This window comes from Emys orbicularis, chromosome 1 (assembly GCF_028017835.1).
Source record: "Emys orbicularis isolate rEmyOrb1 chromosome 1, rEmyOrb1.hap1, whole genome shotgun sequence".
Taxonomy (NCBI): domain Eukaryota; kingdom Metazoa; phylum Chordata; order Testudines; family Emydidae; genus Emys; species Emys orbicularis.
Genome location: NC_088683.1, coordinates 200,081,242 through 200,096,384, shown reverse-complemented (window position 1 = coordinate 200,096,384; position 15,143 = coordinate 200,081,242). Strand labels below are relative to the sequence as shown.

The 15,143-nt window shown below is 40.3% G+C and overlaps 1 protein-coding gene across 4 annotated transcripts in view; it reads left to right on the top strand.

Moving 5' to 3' along the window:
• Positions 1–14,881, top strand: part of TIAM1 (TIAM Rac1 associated GEF 1) — a 97,448-nt gene extending 82,567 nt beyond the window's left edge. For all 4 annotated transcript variants that reach the window (XM_065410873.1, XM_065410865.1, XM_065410856.1 and 1 more), the window contains 9 exons: positions 165–273; positions 2,310–2,489; positions 2,616–2,734; positions 4,328–4,436; positions 6,260–6,318; positions 10,477–10,579; positions 11,417–11,504; positions 12,410–12,582; positions 14,397–14,881. In XM_065410873.1, the coding sequence (XP_065266945.1) occupies positions 165–273; positions 2,310–2,489; positions 2,616–2,734; positions 4,328–4,436; positions 6,260–6,318; positions 10,477–10,579; positions 11,417–11,504; positions 12,410–12,582; positions 14,397–14,881 (1,425 nt within the window). The remainder of the gene's footprint in view (positions 1–164; positions 274–2,309; positions 2,490–2,615; positions 2,735–4,327; positions 4,437–6,259; positions 6,319–10,476; positions 10,580–11,416; positions 11,505–12,409; positions 12,583–14,396) is intronic.
• The last annotated feature ends 262 nt before the right edge of the window (positions 14,882–15,143 follow it).

Sequence of the window (15,143 nt, the reverse complement as noted above, 5' to 3'; positions counted from 1 at the left end):
GAACCTAATGTAGATGGTCAGGGACATTGTAATCATGTGTGATTGATAGCCATAAAACATGGCACAGAAGATCTTATTCTTTCTAAGTGGTCTGATTTCAATAGCTTTGTCAAAAGGAAATCTAATGATTGTGGTGTTTTGTTTTGTTTTGTTTTAAATCCTAGAAAGTGTTGTTTTCCTTGGGTGGATCCTTTCTTTACTATGCTGACCGTTTCAAGCTGTACAGTGCCTTCTGTGCCAGCCACACTAAAGTTCCAAAAGTATTAGTAAAAGGTAAGATCTGCATGCTTTATATGTATTTTTTTCCAAACACTCTTTTGATGTGGAAAACTGCCCTTGCACAATGTAGGATGTGGCTGACAGTGCAAAGGCTGCAGAATGGTCAGGTGTTGTCAGTCTGACAAAGCAGAAAAATTGACCTCCAATGCATGTGCCAAAATGCCAACTGAGAATCCTGTTAACATTATGACAGTAAAGGCTATCCTAGTGCAGAGGGCTCACACACAACTTTATCTACACCAATACTAACGTGGTTTTTATAACACCCTTACCAGCACAGCATCTGAGCCCCTTCCAGTAGCACATTTAAGCAATGTGACTAACATCTGTCATGCATAGTTTGTGTGTTCACCCTCTCCCCCAGGGAGAATTGTGCATGTAGGATAGAGCGAGTGTTTGAGGGTTGTGGGTTGGAGAAGGCAGGTCGAATAAGTGTGCCTTTGCACTTGGAGTGAAGCTTGTGATACCCATAGGAATTAAGGGCCAAGTACTACAGAAGTCCGGCTAATGTCCTATGTTAAAACCCAAAGAAACTTGGCAGGGAGCCTCCAAGAAGGGAGTGGAGGACAAGGAAAATCTTCTTGTTGCTTCTTCTGCTGCCACTATTCTAATCTGGGTCAGCTTGTGTGGCCCTTTTTCCTCCCTCTTCCATGAGGTGCTGCAAAAGATCTCCAGCTCCATACTACGCTGAAGAGCTGCTGTGCCCAAAGTGCCTGTGGAGCTGGGTTTCAATGTGGCTGCTCTGCGGGAGTGACTTTCACCTTGAAAGAGTTAATCTAGGGTAGTGGATTCAGCAAAGCTTCATATATATATAAATTTTATCTTGGATGGTGGGTAGACTAGCAGTTCCAGTTGCAGGAGCAACATAATTAGAAAAAATATGCTCTGATTTTTCAAGGAACACTTGATGTCAGATAAATAAGCCAGAAGACTTCTGATTTTTTTTTTTTTTTTTTTATTGTAAACTCTATTTACCATGCAGACACATGCTGGCAATCCCCCTGAATACATGAATAAATGATTTGTTGCCAGCCACTTTTATGCTCTCTCCTGGCAGCATCTAGGTTGACCTTGTTAAGGACATAGGCTGGGTATCTTTGGCTGGTAGCCTTTTAAAATCCTTGTATCTGTTGAATTGTAGACTCAGATTTGGAGCCCTGCTTGCTCCAAAGATAAATCTTTAAAAGTCTGGTAGAATGTATATGTATGACAGCATTTTCATATGCAGTTTTGGGTGGTCCTATGGCCTTCTGGTTGCAGTGGCAGTGCCTTTTTTATTTTAAATTGTAATATCTTTATTGTATTGATATAACTGTCTACTAAATGCCCAACTTCTCCTGGAAACAGTTATCCTTATGGAGGGAATACTTCCTGTACAACATACTCACATTTTTATAGTATCCATTCTTGAACAATCTCTGGGGTTGGGAGCAGTAGAAAAATCATCAATGCTCTATTTATAGGCAGGCTAACAACTTACTGCACCATGCCTCTATCTAGTATGTCTGAAATATATCGCAGGTATTATGTACGTGTATAATTTATATAGTTCCATCGGTGTATTCTGTTCCACCTCCTTACAAGTTTTTTGATGTTTGTTGTTTGTGCTGGACTTTAAGGCTGAAAAGTAACAACAAAATGCCATTAAAGATGCACGTAATATTAACAAGACCAGACATACCTATGACACTACTGCTGTGAATTCTTATAAATAGCAGTGACACTTTTTGATTAAACTAGTGGGAGGGAGGAGGGTTGGTGGGCTTCATACCGCTCTACGGTACTAGAAATAATGTGACAAAGGATGGTTAAATAAAAGATGTTTATCTTGGTATGATGTTCAATCATGAGTTACTTCTCTAACTAAAAACCTGAAGTGTATAAAACATGGTATTGTATACTTGATCAAAATGTGTATTTCTCCACAAACCACGCTTATTCTAGGCAAGTGAATTTCACCCTCTAAAAAGTTACTTCATACTGGCAGATCTTTGGGCTAATTAAAAACAAATTTTAATTTTAACTTCTAGCTAAGACGGACACTGCTTTTAAGGCATTTTTGGATGCTCAGAATCCTAGACGGCAACACTCCTCAACACTGGAGTCTTACCTTATCAAACCTATCCAGCGGATACTAAAGTATCCTCTCCTGCTGAGGGAACTCTTCGCTCTGACTGATGCAGACAGTGAAGAACACTATCACCTTGATGGTAAGGTGCTGAACTATGGAACAGTGTTTACCTGCTAAACTGGGGGGTGGGGCACGTTTCTTTCCCCTCACTCTTTCCATGAAGCAACTACGTAACTAGTTAATTTCCACTTGCTTTTTCCTCTAGTGGCCATAAAAACAATGAACAAAGTTGCCAGCCATATTAATGAAATGCAGAAAATACATGAAGAGTATGGTGCAGTGTTTGATCAGCTCATAGCAGAACAGACTGGGGAAAAAAAAGAGGTAAGGATTTTATTCTTGGCTTTCTTTATTACAAGTCTGTTATTCAGGAGTCTTTCTTCTGGTATGAATTACTGCATATTGTTACAGCTACCATTACAAATTTCTTTTTCTGCATTGTGTCTAGCACAACATGCTAAAAGTTCTTCTTAAAGGTATGGTATAGTCTTGGAGACCAATACATAGACACAATCTTTCAGCAGTGACTGGTGATTTTGGGTGCTCATCTCAAGACTCCTTAAAGGGGCATGATTTCCAGAGAGTGCTGAATGCTTACCCTGTGAAAATAAGGCCCATTTCAAATTGGGCATCTCAAAATTGCTTGTTACTATTGAAAATGTAGACCACTTCTTTTGAACTCTTTCAAGATGGAACCTCACCATTGAAGGTTGGTGAGACTAAGGTATAAGATGGGGATTCAACAAAGCAGAGGAGAAGGGGGACTAGAGCAGCAGCCTGCGGGAATGGTGAGGAGAGTCTTGAGATGAGAAAGTGGGGCTGGGATGGGAGGGGTGAGCTTCAGAAGCTACTTGGAGGCAGTGGAGGTCAAGCAGGAGAGGCACTTGTGCTCATGGAGGAGGGTAGTCCTGAGGGTAGCAACACTGTGAAGGCTGCAGGTGCAAGCAGGGTTGGACAATTGGTGTTGAGACTACCAAGAGGTATGTGGAGACCAGAGTTGGGTCTGGTAGGCAGGACTGAGTGGAAGTGCTATAACCCTTGATTGAAGAGCAGTCTTGTGTGTTAGTAACTTACTGACATTTTAAACACAAGTGAGACTGGGTTGGCCTAGAGGTCCCACCAGTTCAGGGCAGGGGGACAGTGTGGGGAAGCAGGCACTGCTGTTACCCATGTTCTACTCTGTTCTGTGGCTAAATGGAGGACTTAACTTTCCAGAGATGTCAACTTAGCGCTTCTCACAAGTGCTGAATTCTCAATTTGTGTGTTCAGGGGGAAAAGGTGGAAAACAGCTTCTAGATGTGGGAAAGGGTGAGTCTTAATGAAACTGACTTGTTGCCTCTGGAGATCAAAGTGAAAAATCTAGTTGTCTTGACAACTTTATTGTATATCTGCCCATAAAGGTTAGCACCGTTATTAGTCTTTGCTCAGGAAATACGTAGAACTTGCAGGTTCGATTAATATTCCTTGGCAGAGCTGTGTACAGGAGGCAAAGTTGTGTACCAGAAGCACTGTGGCTGGCTTCAGCTAGTAGAAATGTTCAATTCTTTGAGCACATTAAATGTAAAACAACATAAAGAGAAACTGAAACAGGGAGAGATGGACAAATACTATAAGAGTTCACAGAAATTTTTGGCTTCTTCATTATGAAATTAAACCTTCTTACGGATTTTGAATGGCCAGACTTTCAACGCTAGGCTTTACCTAACTTGTGCACAAAAATTAAGGATTTGATTGCATGTATGATCAGTTAGCATTTGGCACAATCTGTTTGCACAAAATTGCAACTGCCTAGTCCTGATGGAAAATCTTGCTCCAAAAGTTTGCTGCTTTTTAGAGTAAAATTCATCTAAATCTACTAAGGCAGTTAAAACCCTTTACACTGGTGCTTTTGTATTTTCATATGTTTGTGATTGGCAGGTTGCAGACCTTTCCATGGGAGACTTACTTTTGCATAATACAGTGATCTGGCTTAACCCTCCTGCATCATTGGGGAAATGGAAGAAGGAACCTGAGTTAGCAGCATTTGGTATGTACTCTGGTGATTCTTTCAAACACGAATAGGATTGCAGATTTTACTTGAGCAGAGATACCTAAGACCTGTGAGAAATGTACATAGAGAATGACAGTTACCTAACAGTGTTCCTGCTACATCATCTAGAACTCGAAAATTAAATGCACAATGATTTGCCCCTGAATTTAAAGGGCCAAATTCTGCTCTGTTAGTGATGTAAATCTAGAGAAATTCAATTCAAGCAACTACTGTAACTGAGTAGAATGTGGCCCAAAGTCCATAGGAAGTGAGTAGCTAAAACCTCTCGCTACATGTTAGCAACCCTCCCCCACCCTTGATTGATTAGTATTTGTGTTTCAATACCTAATTCATGGCACTTCGCTTTCTTGCTTTTAGAGTTACACCTAGGACAGTGATACTTCGACTGAGGCTCTGTAATGTCTCCTGTGGCTCTTTGCAGCACACATTAAAACTCTGATTTAATTACTAATCAGGATGCTTTTACTATGTTATTAACCAATTGTAGAATACTTGGTCAGTCCTGTTGCTGTGAGAATAATATATGTATATAAATAGTAAATAAACAATGAATTCACACTACTGTGGCTCTTTTGGGTGATGCTGATTTGCTAATTTGGCTCCTGAACCACTGAGGTCTCAGTATCAATGATCTAGGGGTGTTTGGTTGTTGGCTTTTTTGGGTGGTTTTTGTTTGAACTCCCTCATGTAGCCAGGCGGCTGTCTTGATCTAGCAATTTGCTGATAGCACTTGGAAAGCCAGTGGCTACTAATTTTCAATATTGCCATTTTAAATAAAAACCCTTAAGCGACCCACTGAGGATGTCCCAACACCAGCACGACAAAGGAACCACTTTAGTTCCTGCTGTCATGGCTGGTGAGGAGCTGCCCAAGCCATTTTTCTTTCAATTGTGTATAAACTGGTCCTGTGGTCCGGGAAATGACAGAACATGCCTCCAAGATGAAAGTGATGATTGACGTCAGTTCAGTGATTTGGGGGATGTGTATTCATTTTCAGTTATTGTGCAAAGAGTTTAAATCCTCTTTATAAAATCTCAAGATCCAAATATTTTAATTCTAAAACGAAGGGTGTCGCTCTGTGGGCCACTGTGGAAATTACGATTTCATTCCTTTGCCTGATTCTTTAAACCCAAATTCCAACATACTTTCCCATAACATGTGCATGTAACATTCCAGCTATAACTGTATATTGACTCCTATTTATAGGCCACTGTCACAGACATCAATGGTCCAAATACGCCATTGGTCTGTTAAATGCAGTGTCAGCCCTATGACTCCCTGCATGCAACTAGGCAGGGACTATTTGTTGTTGTTGTTGTTCTGTTTTTGAACCGTGCCTAGCTCAGTGAGGTCCTGATCCATGATTGGGGGGCTCCTAGGCACTACTGTAGTACTAATAATACACCAACCACTCAGTGGGCTTAGCCAGGTGGGTTTAAAACACACAACAAAACATTTTATTTTAGGTAGAATCCTGTAATTTGCAAACATGTCATTGTGTGAATAACCATTTAAAGAACACTTAACTTATGAATTCTGTAACATCAAAGCCACCTGAGAAATTAATTGTTGTGTAAATTCTACGGGGGGGGGGGGGGAGGGGAAGAGAATAATACAGGAACATGGAGTCTTTATAATTATCCTCTTGCTCTTTTCCCCTCCTGGCCCCTGACTGAAACAAAGGCTTGTCATGATTAATGGTGTGTGTTTGACTTCTGTGTACGCTTGGGCTTTACAGGAGACAAGGGTACAGGGACCATTACTGACTGTTGGTTTTTTTTTTTTTAATCTTTCTCTAGTGTTCAAAACTGCTGTTGTCCTTGTATATAAAGATGGTTCCAAACAGAAGAAGAAACTTGTAAGTTTTGTTGCTAATTTGACTATGTATTAGGGGATCCAAAATGAGCAAGGCCAAGATTTTCTAATTGTATTTAGCCACTGTATAATGGTTTACATGTACAAATATTGATTAGCTAATCTCTTTACATTGTTGTGCTAGTAGGTTGTAAAGATTTTTACAAGCAGGTAGTCACCAGTCAGGTTAAACATATAACTGCCTTTCTCCCTTTGCAAATAGGTATTTGCCCTGTGTCAGTGTGAATGGGGTCAATTTTATGAATAATTTGAGGTGCCAGTTAGATTTTAAAGCTATAATCTAACAACTAGCTTTGCCAATTTGATAAGTGGGAGTGTAGCCAATATTGGGATAGAATTTAATTAGGATAATCCCTTCTTATTGAGTCCAGGGAGCACTAGTTTACTAACTTTTAACAGTAGGTTCTCTTCAGAACAGCACTTACCTTGGACAGAATTCTCAAATCAGGACAGTTGGTGTTCTTGCCTTTATAAACTTGTTGACTGGTTACCAAGAACCACAAAAGTACGTAATCAGCAGTTCTTCAATCCAGTGTAGATTCAACAAATACTCGAGGGCATGCAAGCAATTGTCATAGAACAGTATTGAGGTCAAGCAGTTATACCAGAAAACAAACAATACAAATATCCAACGTTTTTTATTGCATTCACTTATTCTCCATTATCAGTTCTTTATCTCTAATACACTTACCACACTTGAAGTAATTCCCCAAGGAAGAGAGTTGCACTTTGCCTTAAGGCAATCTTAGAAATGTGGTCCCTGCTGTTTTTAATGTTTGATATAGAATCATAGATTATTAGGGTTGGAAGGGACCTCAGGAGATCAAATGGCCTAGTTTAAAATACTAGAAATAATTGCTTAAAGGTATAGTTTAAAACTCTCTAGGCCAAAGAAGTGTCCTAAGCATGTTTCCCCTGTGTTTAGGGCACTACTTTGTAAAATCCAAATCCAGTTCTTTGGGGTCTCACTAGAAACAGTGTAGACTTACCAAGGAACTTTGTTACTTATCTTAAAGAACAAAATATCTGAAATGAAATCTCGCTGCTTTTTCTCAACCTTGTAACCCTGGGAAAGAGGAGGGTTTGCCATGTGGCTGGGCCAAGTGTCAGTAGCACGCCTAGATTCTGCAGCTGCTTTTGTGGTTTCAGTGAACTCTGGAGTGCCACATGGTGACCCCCTTTTACACCCTGGTTTCAGGGGTTGCTGGAGGGTGGCTGCCCTTTTGATTCTGTTGGATGCTTTCCAAACTGCTTTCAGCTCTGTTTCTCTGCAGCTTCTATTGATATCCAGTAGAAGGTGTTGGTGTATAACAAATTCCTTCAATCCTTTTCTTGTCTGGAAGGTTCCTATTTTATTCATCTCAAGGACTGTATTTCTGTATTATCCAAATGTTAATTGGACTCTCACCCCTCCCTTTTTAATTTTCTTTGTATATTTCAAAGCTATATACCATTTTGGTGCTTATATCTTTGAGTACGCCTTGTGACCTACAACTCCTGTATTTCCAGAATGCAACAATCATTTATAGTTCCTCTAAATTTAGTGGACATAGTAAATTCCTTGATTATATCCAATATCTTCGCATCCTTCGGGGCTACAAGAGACATTATCTTAAAGGAACGAGAGAGAGAGAGAGAGAGAGAGAGAGCTGAGTCATAAAACAGTTAAATGCACAGTTTCTAATTTGGCTTGAAAGATTTTATTTATATCTGTAAAAATAATGGAGCCCTGTTTGCTCCAAAGATAAATCTTTAAAAATCTGTGTGTGTAGGGCAGCATTTTCATATGTGGCTATGGGTGGTCTTATGGCCTTCTGGTTGCGGTGGCAGTTCTGCCTTTATTATAAATTGTAATAATTTTATCGTATTAATGTAACTATCTTCAAAATGAACAAAACTTCTGGAAACCATTATCCTTATGCAGGGAAACTTGCTGTGCAGCATAATCCAAGAATAGCTATTATAGAAACATGAACCGTCTTTTGGGGATGGGAGCAGTAAAAATCATCAATTCTATAACTAATATAGACAGGCTAATAACCTATTTCACCATGCAGCTATCTAATAGGTCGAAAATACTTGGCAAGTATAGTGTACGTGTATAACTTACATAGTGCCATAGGTGTATTTGGTTCTGCCTCCTTACTGTTTTTTTTTATGTTTGTGCTGCACGTTAAAGCTTAATAAAAGTAACAACAACAAAATGCCATTATTGCCTTTATTAAAGTGCCCATAATAGTGACAAGGCCAGGCATGCCTATGACACTAGTGCTGTGAAATCTTATAAATATGCAGTGTGATGCTTTTTGATTAAATGTGGGGGGAGGTGGGCTTCATACAGCTCTAAACTAGCAAGGGTCCTGGTAATGTGAAAGAGGGTGGTTAAATAAAAGATGTTTATGGGGTATGATGGTGGTTGGATATCTGATGTTCATTCATGAGTAACTTCTCTATGGCATGTGATACTAACTAAAAACTCGAAGTGCATAAACACAGTACTATATACTTGTGTCAGTGTTCATAGCTACAAGGAGAGAGAGAGATTCCATCCCTATGTCATTGAGACTCTTGCCTAGTAAGGACTGACAATAATTCTCATTTAAACATTGCATTTCTTATTCTTGGAGTGATAAGATTCTTTAGCTAACGTCTCTAAAATATGGATTGTTGGCTGCCTACTCTGAGCAAACAGGCAGGGTGACCAGTGTGCATCTTGTAACCCAGTTCTGTATCCTTGCTGAGATAGGGTGTTTCCTTGATTAAAGGGCAGAGGGAGCTTTGTGACTAATGTATTCAAGGCATATTTGACATCTCTAAACTTTACCCCTTCTGAAATCATGCACCACGTTAAATGTGATGTCTTTCTTCTGTATGGCCTTCATCAGTCACTGTAATGGTTATCGAATGTAAAACGTGGTCTTCAATTCTGGACTTTGGTTTGTGCACACATCACCACCACTGAGTAAATGTTGGTTGCTTGCAGTTACATAGGCCTCAATCTAGCTAAACATTCAAATGAGTCTTATTTGGAATCAGTGGGATTGCATTTGCATAACTTTAAGCACATTGCTGCACTAAGGCCATAGTGCAGTGTTTTGGGGCCAGTAGCAGTGGTTATTAATGCTGGTTCCCAACTGACATAGTGTAGACACAATGTTGGTGTGAGGTTTTTTGAGTGTACAAGAATTTTTGGAAGGAGAATAGAGTGGGCAGGCCTATTTTGTGCAGAATGATCATCTTTGACTTGTACAATGTGCTTAATTGCTATCCATGAGCCAAGAAATAGCAAACTACCTCCAGGTAGTGTTACCTGAGGATATTTGAACCCAAAACTATGGGTTCAAATAACACAAACTTTTTTTTAGATAGTTTTAGAAAATTAATGAATGGGGGACACAACACCTCTGATAAATGATTGGTACACGAGATTGCTTTTATTTAAAATGTTTTGTTCGAGTCTAAAGCACACATTTAAAAGAGCAATAGTCTGGGTAACTATATCTGGGGTACTCTAAAGTTTGAGATGGTGTTAAGTGGTCAGCCTTCCTTTTAGCCACTGGGGAGTTGGATGTCAGTTGTTTAGCTCGTTGACATTTTTTTTCTCTTTAAATTGCACATTTTGACTAATTTTTGTAGAGGTTGCTTAAAACAAAGCACACAACTTATAGTAACCCCCAATGGGTTAACAATTTTTTAGCCTTCGCAAAAAATTTTTAACTTTACTTATTAGCAAAGTAACTTCTAGCAAGAAACTTATGGTCATAGACACCCAGATCCAAGGTTAGCTATTTATATTTTTTTATGAATTTATTTTTTTATTAAAGCAGCTGTTTTGTTTGCTTAGGCAAACATCAAATTATTCCTGACTACATGGTGGTCTTGCTTTCAGGTAATGGTGGGCTGAGTACACAAAATGGCTGCGGTTATGTCAAGTCCAGCTCTCTTGTAACATTACTGTTAAGTGCTTTTTTGAGGTGTTGAGAACTGATCATTGTGGCATGGTGACACTTTGTCTATACTTCCTTCCCGTGACCTAATATTCATGAAACTTCTTCATAGGCATTTCTATGGTTCCTATCACCAAAAAATACCAAGCCTCTGAATTCCTAATGTAAACTTTCCTGACTATTTTTTGATCCAGGGAGGATCACATAGGGCTTCAATTTATGAAGACTGGGACCCATTCCGTTTTCGTCACATGATTCCCTTAGAAGCTCTGCAGGTTCGCGCACTGGCAAGTGCAGGTAATGTTGAAATGTATTCATAAGTCTGTTAAAGTGCCCATCTCATTGCTTACTATCCAACATATGCTCTTTATGGGAGTTGGGTGTGTGTGTGTGTGTGTGTGTGTGTGTGTGTGTGGTTGATTTATATAACAAACAAAGAAATTTCTAAAACTGACTTTCTGTTTCTCCACCTCCCATTTTGTTTCTCTCCTCTTCTGCTTTCTAGGGGGTTGTAAGATTAGAGAAGGCAAAAGCTGTACTTGAAAATTGTGGAAAACTCTCCAAGAAAAAATGAGTTTTGGTTTTCAAAGTTTGAGTTTTTTTGTGGACAATACTTTTTGTTTCAAATAACACAAACACTCACTCTGGCCAAAGTCCATGTAACCACTTTGCTGTTGCTACCAGAGAAAATCCTTATGACGAGTTTTATACACTTCAGGGGGGTCTGTTTGCTTCAATAAAGCCTGTGTGGAAGACGATGCAGGTGCAGAACTACGTACACTGTGAAGATGATAAATAAGTTCAGACTTAACAAAACTAGGTGTATAATAGTTGTCTTGGGAATTTTAAAAATCTTTACGTTGTGGAGGGTTATGAAAAGTCTTTGACCTTAATGGTTTAATTTTTATTGTCGGGTATGTAACTGTGTGTGACCAAGTGTAGGAGTCATAACCAAGTGCCCTTCTGCTAGGGTTTGTGATCAACTTGTGTTCTAGGATACCTTTTAAATTTAATAAAACTGTTTCTCACGGTTAGAAAGTACTTCTCAATTCTAGTTGAAATTACAACATGATGTGACCCCGTATATAATTAAGTAGTATAACGTGGTACAAAATGTTCTCCATATCTCTCTAGATGCAGAGACCAATTCTGTGTGCGAGATTGTTCATGTTAAATCTGAGTCCGAAGGCAGACCAGAGAGAACATTCCACCTCTGCTGTAGGTGAGCGTGCTTCCATGTGTTCTGTTGTTGCTGGATTTCTAGATGCTCGTTGTTCTTAAAAGAAATACATGATGATAGCACAAGAGGTTTACAACTTTTTCTAGCTCTACTGGCGAAGGATTCTCATTAAACAGAACAAAGCCATATTTAACCAATACTGAAGCTTTACAGGAATATTAATTTTTTTCCCTTGCAAATTTGCCCCCAGCTATTGAATTCTATATGCAAATTTTGTTTTTAAGGCTGCATGCACTGTCACTGAGCATTTGTCAGAACGCCAGGCAGCTGCTGAAGTGTCCAGTTTGGTCAGTGCTTTCCATGCTGGCAAGGCCTGACTCCCACTGTTAAGGGGCTTCGAACACAGTACAGTGCCATGTTAAAATGATATTATCTATCAAATCTGTATATTTAAAAGGGTTAACCCTTACTTCAGAATTTTGTTTTACCATTTTTAGGTTTTTTTAAATTGATAGAAGTCCCTGCTGGGCTGATATTAAAAATAGTTCAGCCTGCAGTCTAGATGAGATTTGCATGATTTCTGCTCAGTCTGTCCAATGCAAGCACACAATATGAGAGATTACATTAGCTACAATAGGTTTGCCAAATAAGTGAGTAGCTGGCATCAGAGGAAAAGGAAGAAGAGAGAGGTAGACAGTACTTCCGTAATGCAGGATGCTTGTTTCCTTGGACATGGGTTTAAAGTTGCACAGATTTAACAATGCAAGATGTACATTATAAACTTTGATTTGAAAACTTTATGTTCGAATGTCAGGGAAAGGCAGGCAGAGCAATTCACATTTTCTTTCAGTACTGGTGTTGATTTATCTTGCTCTGTCACATACTTGCAGGAATTATGGATCTCTTGTGAGCTTGTGCCCTAACTTTTTGTTTTTTCCTGTTTTCAGTTCCCCAGACCACAGAAAGGATTTTCTGAAGGCTGTGCACTCCATTCTACGTGATAAGCACAGAAGGCAGCTTCTTAAAACTGAAAGTCTGCCCTCATCCCAACAATATGTTCCTTTTGGAGGGAAAAGACTGTGTGCTCTAAAAGGTGCAAGGCCAGCAATGAACAGGGCAGGTACTGTAAGGATGCAGACTTTCAAGATCCCACTGATCCCAGCACCACTGTAGGTCACATCGGAGTTATAATATTTATTACCCATAGATCAGGGTTAGTGTTGCATCTGACCTGCCTTCACATCCCTATAAGAGCCTTAACAAGTGCCTCCATTTATACCACTCTTCGCTCAAGGTTCAACATCAGAGCAATGATCCTTCTGGTGTAGGAGGCCCAAATGGGACTCCTTTCCGTTTCAATCAACTGTACGTTTTAATCTGCCAAATGGGTTGCAGTTGAATAAAGCTTTGCAGCAAAACTATGTACAGGATTTCTACAGATGACCAGTAGTGGTTTAAAACAAAACCAGCTCCGAAACTGTCTCTAGCTCATCACCTCAAATCTTCAGCAGGGTTTGAAATTAGTTCTGCTTCACGTATCCTCCATTTCTCCTTTTTCACCTCTATTGGGAGTGGGCATTTGTTTGTCCTCATCAGATCTCAGAGGGGCACTGGATTAAATGGTCTGTCTTAAAATGTGGACTTCATTTTCAGTTGACTTCAGGCAAAACACACTTTAAAAAAAAAATCACAGGGAAAAGCAGTTTAGTGTTTGGCAACCACTAAATGAAGAAGGGAAGAAACTTGCTTCTAAATATACTTTTTCTGCTCATTAGATCCAGATAACCAGGCTTTCTGTTCCTCCTCTGTAACAAGCAAGCCACACCAATAACATTCACAGCATGGCCTCTCACAGAGGCTAGGGAAGGTTTTCACACATTTAAGATTCAAAGGCAGCCCAAAAGGTATCTAATTTGTACCACAGTGCTTCAATCATCCCATGAGGCTCCATATGCTTGAAATGTCAGAATCTTCTTTTAGGTGGGTTTGTCTAGTCATTTGCATGGTGGATGCAGTGGGGGTAAACCCCCTGCGTGCCCCACCCAAGCCTAGCTGGGCCCTTACTTGTAAATTTTTTAATCCTAAATGCTGAGCTGATTTACTTGTGTTTTCGGGCTCAGGATAATGATTCTTTTCCCAAAGATGAATGCGTTTAATAGATGTGTTCTGAAGGTGCCGTCAGTGAGGGGACAAACAACCACCTCTGAATCTCAACAGCCTACAGTGGAGCTATTGTGTGCACAGAACACTGAAATTTCTGCAGATCCTTCAGCTGGAGAATTCATCCTTTGCTTTGTCTGACGAGCCTCATATGAAGATATTTCAACATGGAAGATGCCAAAATGCTATCTGAACCAGTCACAAAACTAGCAGACAGGTCTGATGCTGAAGATGGAATTTATGAAAGCAAAAGCCAGAAAATAACCCAGCAACGATGGGGCACTTGCACCTACATAAAGAGTAGGCAGCAACTCCAGTGTCTCCCAGCTCCGTCTAACTGCTTGGAATGATTCTACATCATTCCTGTGGAGACACCACAATATTTCCTTGTCAGTTTTGGGACAAGCTGGGTTATTGCAGTCTGTTAACAGCAGTGCATGGCTGATGAGAAGCTTAGCTCTACTCACGCTTTTTCATGCTGGCTGCCTGCCTGCCACCCACTTAGGAGGAACAGTAATTGTGGCCCATTATCTCAATTTGTGGATCTAAGAAGCAGAAACTTTTTACAGCTGGCAAAAAAATACCTGTTTCCATGAGAAGCTAAGTAAAGCATAACTTATGCATGCATATTGATAGGGAGGAGTAGGTCGTGCTGGGAAATCCTGATAGCTGGTGCCAAGGGATGTTAGGAAAGGGCAGTTGGAAGACTAGTTTTTTAGATACATTTTTACCTTGTGTAAAGCATGTGGGATTTTATCTTTTGTGTGTGTGCAGTGTCTGCCCCAAGCAAGTCTCTTGGGAGGAGGAGGCGGCGGCTGGCCCGAAACAGGTTTACCATTGACTCGGATGCTGTCTTCGAAAGCAGCCCTGAAAAAGAGTCCCGGCAGCCCACAGCCAGTGGGGACACTGACCGCTGGGTAGAGGAACAGTTTGACCTTGCTCAGTATGAGGAGCAGGAGGACATCAAAGAAACAGACATCCTCAGCGATGACGATGAGTACTGTGAGTCTACGAAAAGCACCACAATTGACAGAGAACTTCAGGAGCAGTTGCAGGCTGCTTCCATTACAAGCAGCCAGTCACGTCGGGCAGAAAAAGCACGGCATGCAATGGGCACGCATGCTGCCAGAATGACTCAGTTGAAGAAGCAAGCTGCACTCTCTGGGATCAATGGCGGGGTGGAAAGTAATAGTGAAGAAGTCATCTGGGTTAGGCGTGAAGACTTTGTACCTAGCAGAAAACTGAACACTGAGCTCTAAACCTGTCACTTTCTCACTAGATGGTCTGTGTAGATATCTCCTCTCTTCCCTCCCCCCCAATACATGCTGTTGAGCATGATCCCTTAGCTTGCACACACAGTTTTGGCAGCTGAACTGCTCTGAAACTGTGCAGCCACATTTTAGGAACTTTAAAAGGTGGGCGGGGAGTGTAAAATTTGAAATAAGCTGGAGTCCTATCTGTATATTACTAAGGGCTTTTAAACTTTTATTTATTCTAAAATGGGATACATAATATCACTGG